The sequence below is a fragment of the Pristiophorus japonicus genome, chromosome 2 (assembly GCF_044704955.1).
Source record: "Pristiophorus japonicus isolate sPriJap1 chromosome 2, sPriJap1.hap1, whole genome shotgun sequence".
NCBI classification, from domain to species: Eukaryota; Metazoa; Chordata; class Chondrichthyes; family Pristiophoridae; genus Pristiophorus; species Pristiophorus japonicus.
Window position 1 is genome coordinate 91,045,096 of NC_091978.1, and position 12,168 is coordinate 91,057,263.

General features: G+C 44.3%; 1 protein-coding gene across 1 annotated transcript in view; it reads right to left on the reverse strand.

Moving 5' to 3' along the window:
- The window catches only part of LOC139228820 (probable E3 ubiquitin-protein ligase HERC1), a 426,955-nt gene that overhangs the window by 394,122 nt on the left and 20,665 nt on the right, over positions 1 to 12,168 (reverse strand). The window contains exons 9-11 of the mRNA XM_070860235.1: positions 3,758 to 3,890; positions 2,562 to 2,753; positions 899 to 1,111 (exon numbers count right to left, since the gene is read on the reverse strand). Coding sequence (XP_070716336.1) covers positions 899 to 1,111; positions 2,562 to 2,753; positions 3,758 to 3,890 — 538 coding nt within the window. The remainder of the gene's footprint in view (positions 1 to 898; positions 1,112 to 2,561; positions 2,754 to 3,757; positions 3,891 to 12,168) is intronic.

Genomic DNA, 12,168 nt, shown 5'->3' on the forward strand with positions numbered 1-12,168 from the left:
AACCTGTCCGATTGGACCATATCTCTAATCATCTGGTGACATCGCTGATGGGGGGGCAGCTCCATACATTGGTTCCAGTCTGGGAGCTGATCTGGGAGAACACATCAACAACCAGTTTCTCAGAAACATAAAATCCTTTAGTCATCAAAAAATTAATGTGAAGATGCAAAGAAAATTACTCAGAACCTATAGTACTGGATTAAAACCCTTGGTAGAAGCTCAGGCAAGACATAGGGCCCGAACTTGGGGAAAGATAACTTCGGTCCAAGTGCCACCTAAAGGTCCACGAGATACCTCACGGTACTTTGGATGGGAATTTTGTAAAAAAAAAAGTCCTTGAAAGATCGGCCGGCAGCAAAAAATGGACTTGCGTCGTGAATCTGGGTGGCAGCGGGCGGGAGCTCCCAATCTCGGCGGCAAATGCATTCCTCGCCAAAGTGCCACCGAGAATTGAGTCGGGCTCAGGAAGGGGGAGCACATAAAAATAAAAATGTACACAAAAAAAACCCCTGGAAAACCTTCAGGGGACCCCATCCACATAAATCGCTGAAAAAAAAAAGTTCACTAACCTTTTTTTGCAAGTCTTCTTACTTACTGTTGGGGTTCGACCTGCCTCCACGCAGCGGTCCTTCCTCCTGCTGCCACCGACTCCCGCCCAGAGGAATCTGCCAGCTCGGCAGACGGGAGGCCACTTACGTACCTTATGCGTTAGCGGCCGTCAGCGGGCGGTTCCCAGCGGTCCTCCCCTCCCGCGCGGCGGCAGACCGAGTAGAAACTGGCACCGAGGGGAGACCGCCGAAAAAACTTGGCGGCAGCTGGCGGTAAGGCCACCAAGTTCGAGCCCATAGTCTGTTACATTTTTTAAATGGTACAAATGAGGGTAAAAATATTAGCCTACCAAGTTGTTCAGAGTCAATTTCAAGGCCATTGCCGAGGAGCTGGCTTTGTAGCCAGTACGCCGAGTTCACCTCTTCTGGTGAACAAAGAGGACCTTGCAGCATTTCTCCAAGACATTGTCCAACAGTAAAGGAAATGGTTCGTTCCATATCAATCAGCCAAATCCAAGACTTAACATCTGCAGGAATGGATTTTTCCGAATTGTTTCCAGATTCTAAGGAATACAAGTTATGCACAATTTACCTTACTGAATTATAATATGCATGCATTCTGCTAAATTTCTCAAATGGTGCACCAGCCAACACACTATAGTAACATAGAAAATAGGTGCAGGAGTAGGCCATTCGGCCCTTCGAGCCTGCACCGCTATTCAATAAGTTCATGACTGAACATGCAACTTCAGTACCCCTTTCCTGCTTTCTCACCATACCCCTTGATCCCCCGAGTAGTAAGGACTACATCTAACTCCTTTTTGAATATATTTAGTGAATTGGCCTCAACAACTTTCTGTGGTAGAGAATTCCACAGGTTCACCACTCTCTGGGTGAAGAAGTTTCTCCTCATCTCAGTCCTAAATGGCTTACCCCTTATCCTCAGACTGTGACCCCTGGTTCTGGACTTCCCCAACATTGGGAACATTCTTCCTGCATCTAACCTGTCTAAACCCGTCAGAATTTTAAACGTTTCTATGAGATCCCCTCTCATTCTTCTGAACTCCAGTGAATACAAGCCCAGTTGATCCAGTCTTTCTTGATATGTCAGTCCCACCATCCCGGGAATCAGTCTGGTGAACCTTCGCTGCACTCCCTCAATAGCAAGAATGTCCTTCCTCAAGTTAGGAGACCATAATTTGCAGTGAAAATAACGGCAAGGCTAATAGCGCTTGATGTTAAGCACAAATGCTATGTCAACTTCAGGCAAGGTCGAATGCGAGGTCAAACGTGGAAATCCAAAAGTTGCTGTCCGGGACGCACCACTCTGCCATTAGCTTTGGAAACCGTCTGCCTCACCATTAAAATGCATTGAACTGCGTTAAGTTGCTGTACTTGCACAGTAGATAGGAACTAACCTTGCCACTTATGTCACTATTTTGGAGAGAGCAGTACAGTAACTGAACCAGTATGATCTTGAAGGCAGGTCATAACAGTCTGCCTGTTCTCAGAAACTGAGTGTAGGAATATCATATTCCTTGCACAAGGTGTTTCTGTACACCCCGGAATCACATAGCTATGACTGGGTTTGGTTTTCCCTAACAATAATTACCAACACTGTGTCACAATTTGTTGCAGCTGAATCACAGGAGTTCTCTGCCATCACCCACGTGGTCATATTTGCGACACACATCCCCAATTTTCGGCCATGGGTCGGTCTTCCACCGGCTGACCAGTGGGAGGAATGTGACACTGGCAGTGTACACTGCTTGTCTGAGACCCACTATGCAGCTGCCCGAGACTAGTAGCTGCAGTTTAAGGACATTTAAATCCACTGCTCTGCATAACAACCTGATTTTTAACCTAAAATAATCTACTTTCTTCCAGCCCCTTTCTGATTTGTTTTATATAACACAGCAATAACAGCAAGCCTTGTTTGTAACACCTCAACTTCTTTTAAAGTGAACACTTCAGTAAAGTGACAAAGAAACCAGATTAAATAATAACACAAACCATGCATCACCCATTCGAGTTCCTGTTCCTCCAGTAACATAGCAGCTGGTAAAAGACGGTTTAGACGATCAAGAGGTTGAAGCAGATCTAGAAGATTGCCCAGCAAAGGTCTTACAATGCTAACCGGTAGCAACAGAAGGGAATAGATCACCTGACACAAAATACTTCCAGCTGCAGAATTAAAAAGAATACCTAAAAGAAAAAAAATATTTAGATGAGAACAAGATATTGAAGCAGTAAAGCTTTCAGTAGTCACCAATCAGAATGCTGACTTTTATATCTACTACAGCTGGTTGCTTTTTTTTCCATTAAATAATAATACAAACTTGACAACTTAGTCAGTCATTCATTCAAAATACTGTGTGACACAAAACACTATTAAGCTGGTATTTTACACAGCACTGTAATCTGGCAATATAACTTAATTCTACACCAAGGAACTGTGCCCAATTTATTTTCCCACCAAGTGAACTATTAATATAATGAAATACTAAATACAGCAGCTTTACGCAAAAGGTTCACTTTTTTGCTTAAAAATAATCCTCAAAAGCATTAATAGTTTTTTGAACATATTTTCTAAAATCGTGCATAATTTATTCAGGGGTGTACATAAAATAAATAAAATGTTTCATTTATCTAGTGTCGCATCACATCGCTTTAGAACATCTCAAAACGCATGTCATACAATTACACTGAAGCACAATAACTAGGTAAACATGGAAGTCAGTTTTACAACTAGATTCTACAAAGAGCAATGAAGTGATTGATCGGTTAGTCTATTTTATACAAATTCTTGCAGTAGGAATATTGCATTGGAAACCAGGAAAACTCTCTGCTCTTCTTCAAATAATGCCATTGAATCTTTTATATAGTATTGAAACCATCTGAACAGGCATATGCATCCTTGGTTTAACGCCTCAGCCGAAGGGTGGCACCAATGATGTGATATGATGTACAGAGGTAGATGGTTTTTGCACTGGAGAAAATATAGGGTCAGAAATTCAACTTAGGCTTGAATAGCATGCTGAGGTTGTGAACAATCTGGTTCAGCTTGGGTCAATGGCTGAAAGTGGGATGTAGTCAGTGGCAAGGGTACTGAGCTTGTGACAGAGATCAAAAAACTGTTTATATTATAATGGAAAACACGAGCTGTAGTTTTGTGAAGACAGCTGTACAGGACAAGGTAGGGTTCTTACCGTGTAATTTTTCTGTGACACTTTTATCCAGCAAACTTTCTTTCAGAAGAACAGCAGATCGCCTGCAGGTATCGGACGCATACAGCAGCAGCAAGTGTAAATGTTTATGCAGCAGATCTACACTTAACTGATCCTAAAATAAAGAATATTGCAATCAAACCATTTATAAAATGCTTGGTTTCCAATATCTAGTCAGAATTATTAACTGGCAAAAAAGCAGTGTGAATGGTAGAGTGTTGAATTCTTAAAATGCATTCAGGAGAACTTCTTTAGCCAGTATGTAATAAGCCCAATAAGGGAGGGGGTGGTTCTGGACTTAGTTTTGGGAATGAAGTGGGTCAGGTGGAAGGGGTATCAATGGGAGAGCATTTTGGTGCTAGTGATCATAATTCAGTAAGATTTAGGGTAGTTATGGAAAAGGACAAAGGTGGACCAGGAAAAAAAGTTCTCAATTGGGGTAAAACCAATTTTGCTGAGCTGAGATGGGATTTGGCCAAAGTGGACTGGAAGCAGCTACTTGATGGTAAATCAGTGTCAGAGCAGTGGGAGGTATTCAAGGAGGAGATTGTGAGGGTACAGAGCAAGCATGTTCCCTTAAAAAAAAAGTGGGGGGGCTAACAAATCTAGAGCTCCCTGGATGTCAAGGAACATACAGGGTAAGATAAAGAAAAAAAGAGAAGCTTATGACAGATTCCAAGAACTCAATACTGCAGAAACTCCAGAAGGGTATAAGAAGTGCAGGTGTGCAATTAAAAAAAGATATCAGGAAAGCAAAGAGAGAGCATGAAAGAATGTTGGCAAGTAAAATCAGGGGAAAGCCAAAGATGTTTTATAAATACATTAAGAGCAAGAGGATAACTAGAGAAAGAGTGGGACCTATTAGAGACCATAAAGGAAATGTGTGTGTGGAAGCAGAAATGTGGGTATGATTCTTAATGAATACTTTGCATCTGTTTTCACAAAAGAGAGGGGCGATGCAGACTTTGCAGTGAGGGAGGAGGAGTGTGAAATATTAGACGAGATAAACAGAGAGAGAGAAAATATTAAGGGACTTAGTAGCTTTAAAGCAGAGCCAGTGGACCTACGTGGGAGCAGCAGCAGGAGCTGAGGCAAGGCGGATCGCTTAAAAGCAAGACTCAACAGACAACATTCGAAAGGGATGTCAGAGTTTAAAAGTGACGTCGGCACAAGAAAAGTAGCTGATTGCTGAGTAGTGGGCAAGTGTTTTTTTTCCTGTTAAGTTAGTACTTAGTCTTTAAATAAAGGTTAGTTCTTAGGGCTCAACTTTCCCCAATTATCTGCGCCGTTTTGTTGGTATATACCGTTTTGTTCTGGAGTAAATTCAAATCTCCAAGTTTCCCCAAAGTTTCTGCACTAGCGTAATTCACTTAGGTAGGATTTCTTTTAGGCTACAATATTTTTTACTTCATTGGGGGCATAACATGCCACCCGCGCCAATTCTGGCCTCTGAAACAAGTTTGGCCAGCTCCAATTCACTCCAATTTTTCTTAGGACGCCGTATGTGACCACTCTGGAAAAACCTTCTGCGCAGTTAACAAAAGCAGCGCAGATAAGAGAATCAGCGCAGCAGATCCAGTTCCATGGCTGGGACAGCAGCAGCAGAGAGGGAGAGAGAGGGGTCGGGGTGGGGTGGGGGGAAGGAGGCAGGGAAGAGGAGAGACAGGAGAGAGGGCAGGGGGGGGGAGGGGAGGGGGAGGCCTTTCAGCCAGGGTTAGGAGTGGCACCCGGCACCGGGAGGCATTTTGGCCAGGGCTAGCAGCAGCACCGGGAGGAGGGGAATGGAGGCCTTTTGGCCAGTGTTAGCAGCGGCATCCGGCACCGGGGGGAGAGACTTTTGGCATAAACTCTTTAATAATTTAATGCTGGTAAGCTGCTGCAATGTGCAAGTTGCTTGTGCAGGTTGCTGTGAGCTGGTCAGAATGTGTTGTATGTTTCACTTTCCAGCCTCAGCCTGCAGTGTGTCCCTCGTAATCCTGGCAACCCGATCTTTTTGGTGCAAATCTTAGGCTCCACCCCAAAACCTAAAGGACACGCTACGCGGCGCCAAAATGAACAATTCAAATGGGGAAAGTTAGATGATTTTTTTTGTTGTCATAGCTGGGCCCCAAAAAAAGTACGCAAAAAACGACATTGGAGAAAATTGAGTCCCATATCTTTTAAATAAAGGTTACTTCTTAAACCTTTTAAATAAAGGAGCTGCAATTAAATTGATAAGCGATATTTCTAATCTAAAAAACCTCATTAATTAAATTAACTGATTGCTTGATAGTTCAGTCTAACTAGAGGGATGACAGGGCAGCTCATTCCCGTGGACTGCACATCCTGGACGTTTCGCATAGCCTGGACGACGATGTGTAAAGGAGGTGTCTCCAGCTGCACCAACTCGAGCTCCGCGTTTCAGAGCTTGAGCGGCGGCTGGAGTTTCTGCGGTACATCCGCGAGACAGAGCTACGTGGATAGCACGTTTCTAGAGGTGATCACCTCGCAGTTTAAGACTGTGCAGGCAGAGAGGAAATGGGTGACCAGTAGACAGAAGAGGAAGACAAGGCAGGCAGTGCAGGAGTTCGCCGAGTCCATCTCGCTCTCTAACCGGTATTCTCTTCTGAGTATGCTCTGGGGAGTGCAGCCACAGGCAAGTCCATGGCACCAAGGGTGGCTCAGATGCATGGGTGGGGGGAGAGGAAGAAGAAAGGAAGAGCAATAGTGGCAGGGGATTCAATAGTCAGGGGAGCAGACAGGCATTTCTGCGGCCGCAGACGTGACTCCAGGATGGTATGTTGCCTCCCAGGTGCTAGGGTCAAGGATGTCACAGAGTGGCTGCAGGAAATTCTGGGGTGAGAGGGTGAACAGCCAGAGGTCGTCGTCCATATCAATACTAATGGCATAGGTAGAAAGAGAGATGAGGTCCTGTAGGTAGAATTTAGGAAGCTAGGAGAGAGATTAAAAAGCAGGACCTCAAAAGGGTAGTAATCTCCGGATTAATCCCGGTGTCACAAGCTAGTGAGTATAGAAATAGGAGGACAGAGTAGATGAATGTGTCGCTAGAGAGATGGTGCAGGAGGGAGGGCTTTAGATTCCTGAGGCATTGGGACCGCTTCTGGGGGAGGTGGGATCTGTACAAGCTGGATGGGTTGCAGCTCAACAGAGCCGGGACCAGTATCCTCTCGGGGGGGGGGGGGGGGGGGGGGGGGGGTCAGCGGGAGTTGCTAGTGTTGTTGGGGAGGGTTTAAACTAGCTTGGCAGGGGGATGGGAATCTGAGAATAGATTCAGCATGGAGGGGACTGGAAGTTGGAACTGGAAAGCAAAAATGTAGAAAGTGAATTTGAAGGACAGAGGAAACAAGGGCTAGAAAGTAGTTGACAAGGAGGTCTGGCTGTACTAAGTGGTACATACTTCAATGCAAGGAGTATTGTGAATAAGGCAGATGAGCTGAGAACACAGGTAGACACTTGGGAGTATGATATTATACCTATTATAGAACATGGTTAAAAGAGGGGCATGTATGGCAGCTCAACATTCCTGCTTACAGGATCTTCAGACAGGATAGAGAGGAGGGTAAAAAGGGAGGTAGGGTCACGGTATTGATTAAAGAAATGATTACAGCTGTGAGGAGTGATGATGTGATATGTTAGAGGGATCATCAAAAGAGGCCATATGGGTCGAACTGAAAAACAAAAAAGGTGCGATCACACTGCTGGGAGTGTATTATAGACTCCCATCAGTGACAGGGATATAGAAGAGCAAATATGTAGGCAAATTTCTGAGAAGTACAAAAACTATAGGGCAGTAATAGTAGGGAATATTAACTGAGCCAAAATGGGTGTGAAGGGTATAGAGGGTGCGGAATTCCTAAAATGCATTCAAGTGAACTGTTTTTAAGCCAGGATGTAGCAAGCCCAACGTGGGAGGGGGTGGTTCTGGATTTAGGTTTAGGGAATGAAGCTGGGCAGGTGGAAGGGGTATCAGTGGGAGGGCATTTAGGTACTAGTAATTCAGTTAGATTTAAGGTAGTTATGGAAAAGGACAAGGATAGACCGAGAATAAAAGTTGTAAATTGGGGAAAAGCCAACTTTGCTCAGCTGATAGGTGATTTGGTCATAGTTGACGGGAAACAGCTATTTTAAGGTAAATCAGTGTCAGAGCAGTGGGAGGCATTCAAGGAGGAGATCCAGAGGGTTCAGTCCAAATATGTGCCCTTAAAGAAAAAGGGTGGGACTAACAAATCTAGAGCCCCCTGGGTGCCGAGGGACATACAGGGTAGGATAAAGAAAAAAAGGGAGGCTTATGATAGATACCAAAGGCTAAAAATTGTAGCATCTCGAGAGGACTATATAAAGTCCAGGGGTGAAATTAAAAAGGATATTAGGAAAGTAGAGAGAGAGCATGAAAAATTATTAGCAAATAAAATCAAGGAAAACCCAAAGATGTTTTATAAATATATTAAGAGCAAGACGATAACTAAAGAAAGGGTAGCACCTATTAAGAGACCATGAAGGTAATGTTTGTGTGGAGGCGGAAGATGTAGGTATAGTCTTAATGAATATTTTGCTTCTGTTTTCACAAAAGAGAGGGACAATGCAGACACTGCTATCGAGAAGATGGAGTGTGAAATAGGAGATGAAATAAACGTAATGAGAGAGGAGGTATTAGGGGGTTTAACAGGTTTGAAAGTGGATAAGTCCCCAGGCCCAGATAAAATGTATCCCAGGCTATTAAGCGAAGCAAACGAGGAAATAGCAAAGGCTTCGACCATCATTTTCCAATCCTCTCTGGCTACAGGTATAGTGCCAGAGGACTGAAGGATTGCTAATGTGGTACCTTTGTTTAAGAAGGGAGAAAGGGATAGACCGAGGGACAGGCCAGTCAGCCTAACCTCAGTGATGGGAAAATTATTGGAAAAAATCCTGAAGGAGAGGGTAAATCTACATTTGGAAAGACATGGATTAATCAAGGACAGTCAGCATGAATTTGTTAAGGGAAGGTCGGGTCTGACTAACTTGATTGAATTTTTCGAGGAGGTAACCAGAAGGGTCGATGAAGGCAGTGCATATGATGAAGTGTATATGGATTTTAGCAAAGTTTTTGCGAAGGTCCCACATGGCACATTGGTCACAAAGGTAAAAGCCTATGGGATCCAGGGCAAAGTGGCAAGTTGGATCCAAATTTGGCTCAGAGGCAGGAAGCAAAGGGTAATGGTTGATGGGTGTTTTTGTAACTGGAAGGCTGTATCCAGTGGGGTTCTGCAGGGCTCAGTGCTGGGTCCCTTGCTTTTTGTGGTATATATCAATGAATTGGACTTGAATGTTGGGGGTATGATTAAGAAGTTTGCAGATGATACTAAAATAAGCTGTGTGGTTGATAATGAAGAAGAAAACTGCGGATTGCAGGAAGATATCAATGCACTGGTCAGGTGGGTGAAATAGTGGCAAATGGGATTCAATCCGGATAAGTGTGAGGTAATGCATTTGGGGAGGTCTAACAAGGCAAGGGAATACACATTAAACGGTCCAACACTGAAAAGTGTAGAGCAACAAAGGGACCTTGGAGATCCTTAAAGGTAGCATGCCAGGTAGATAAGGTGGTTAAGAAGGCATATGGAATACTTGCCTTTATTAGTCGAGACATGAAATACATGAGCAAAGAGGTTACGATTGAACTGTATAAAACATTGCTTAAACCGCAGCTAGAGTAGTGTGTGCAGTTCTAGTCACCACATTACAGGAAAGATGTGATTGCACTGGAAAGGGTGCAGAGGAGATTTACAAGAATGTTGCCTGGACTAGAGAATTGTGGCTATGAGGAAAGATTGGAGATGCTGGGTCTGTTTTCTTTGGAACAGAAGAGGCTGAGGGGAGACCTGATTGAGGTGTATAAATTAGGAGGGGCCTAGATAGAGTGGATAGAAAGGACCTGTTTCCCTTGGCAGAGGGGTCAACAACCAGGGGACATAGATTTAATGTAATTGGGGGGAAGGTTTAGAGGAGATACAAGGGGAAATTTCTTCACACAGAGGGTGGTGGGGGGTTCTGGAACTCACTGCCTGAAAGGGTGGTAGAGGCAGAAAGCCTCACCACATAAAAAAAATTCTTGGATGTGCACTCACATTGGGCCCAAATTTCCTGAACCTCTTTTTCTGGCGCCCTCACTCGAGTTGCGCCGCTTTTGTCCGCCTCCAAGTGCGCCGAGAAAAGACCTCCGTATTTTGGCCGCTCCCCAGCCTCTCCTCCATCGTGGCGCAGAATGGTCCAATGGATTGGGGGCGGAGCCAGGTCCCGGTGCTGAAAACAGTGCCGGGACCTCTGCATATGCGCTAGAGTCTGCGCGCATGTGTAGTAGCTCCTGGCAGGCTGTTAATGCAAACGCGCGCTGCAGGTTGTGTGGGAGGGGCCGAAGCACGCCGTCCCCTAGCCCTGGCCGAATGGGCTCCCTGATCGGCGGCCCGCTGCGTTCCCCAAGGTAGGACTTCTATTTTTTATTTATTATTTACTGATTGATTTTGGTGCTTTAGGGGCAGGGTTCCTTCTATTTTTTTTTAAATTTGTTATTTATTGATTGCTTATTACTTCGGTCTTGGTGCTTTAGGGGCAGGGTTCCTTCTATTTTATTTGTTAATTAATTGCTTATTACTTTTTGTGCTTCGTTTGGTGCTTGGTGGTGCTTTAAATGTAGTTACTTGCGCTGATTCCTTAACTGTGCGGACAAAAGTGGACACATACGCTGCCCTAAGTTAGTTTAGTACAACTTTTTTCTGGCCAAATTGGCATAAATAGTGTAAGTGGCTGGGAACGCCCCCTTTTGAAAAAGAAAACTGACCTAACAAAAAACCTAACTAACTCACTTACACTGGTGCAAATTAAATGGACATATTTGCAACTAAAAAGATACACCAGAAAAATCAAGTTACACCAAAAAAAACGGTGCAACTCATGGGGAAATTTGGGCCCAAAGTGCCGTAACCTACAGGGCTACGGACCAAGAGCTGGAAAGTGGGATTAGGCTGGAAAACTCTTGGTCGGCCGGTGCGGACACGATGGGCTGAAATGGCCTCCTTCCGTGCAGTAAATTTCTATGATTCTATGAAACATCTAAAGCCAATTGTCGCATCCCCTCATACTTTTGCCCGAGGTAAGGTCAGCTAAATCAGCACAGGGATTGAACCTGGAAAGATTGGTCTGTAATGCTCAGTACCATACCAGACAATGCATTCTCTTAGTCAAGGGAGCTTAATATTTAAAATGAAAACATTAGTTCATTTATAGCTATTATAGTATTGCAATCGCACTCAACAAAATTAATTCTGACATAGAGGACATCCGTACAGTTTCATAAAATATGATTCTTGCTGTAGAAATAAAGGAACAAAGAAAGCTGATCTCAAAATAAATTCGGATAGAATTTCCAGCGTAACTTCGGAGGGAGATTAGTGGAAACCCAGAGAAAAGATGTAGCTGGCCAGTTCTCCAGAGTTTCTATCAATTTTCTGCCTAAGTTATCTATGCATAGATTCCAGGAAATATCTGCTGCAAATTATGCCCAGTAAACTAGCAGTAATCTACTGACAACTTAATATTTCAGTGTGGAAACTATGAAGGACCAATGGCATAGAGCACACCAACAGTTGACCAAACTGAGAGCCACTTTTAATCTCAGGCCTAAAATGACAGTATATATTCAAGGGATATGGGGATCAGGCGGGAAAATGGAGATGAGGTCAAAGATCAGCGATGATCTTATTGAATGGCGGAACAGGCTCAAGGGGCCATATGGCCTACACCTGCGCCTAATTCTTGCGTTCTTATCCATGAAAAGTCTTTTAACTTGCTCAACCTTTGATGCCCTTGTCCCCCTCGCACCACTCCCCTGCTACAATCACCACATTTGCAACCTCAAATCTATAGGCGACACTTCAAAATGCACCTGAAGAAAGACTAGGCTGGTCATCCACTAGTTTGATTATTGCCTCTCCCCGCTTGTGAACAAAATGTCTTATTACTCTAGGATCATCCTGGAGAGTAAGGATGACTCCAAGCTCTTGTTTACCACTAACCTGCATGACTGCAGTGTTCAGTGCCATCCGCAACTCCTCAGATAATGAAGCAATCCATCTTCGCACGTTTGGGCTGATGAGTGCCAAGTAACATTCATGCCACACAAGTGCTAGGCAATGACCATCTCCAACAAGTGAGAGTCTAACCACCGCCCATTGACATTCAATGACATTAGCATCGCCGAATCCCCCACCATCAACATTCTGCGCGGCGTGGGGGGCTGGTCACTATTGACCAGAAACTTAACTGGACCAGCCACATAAATACTGGGGCTGCAAGAGCAGGTCAGAGTCTGGGTATTCTGCAGCGTCTCTCACATTCTGAAGCCCCAAAACCTTTCC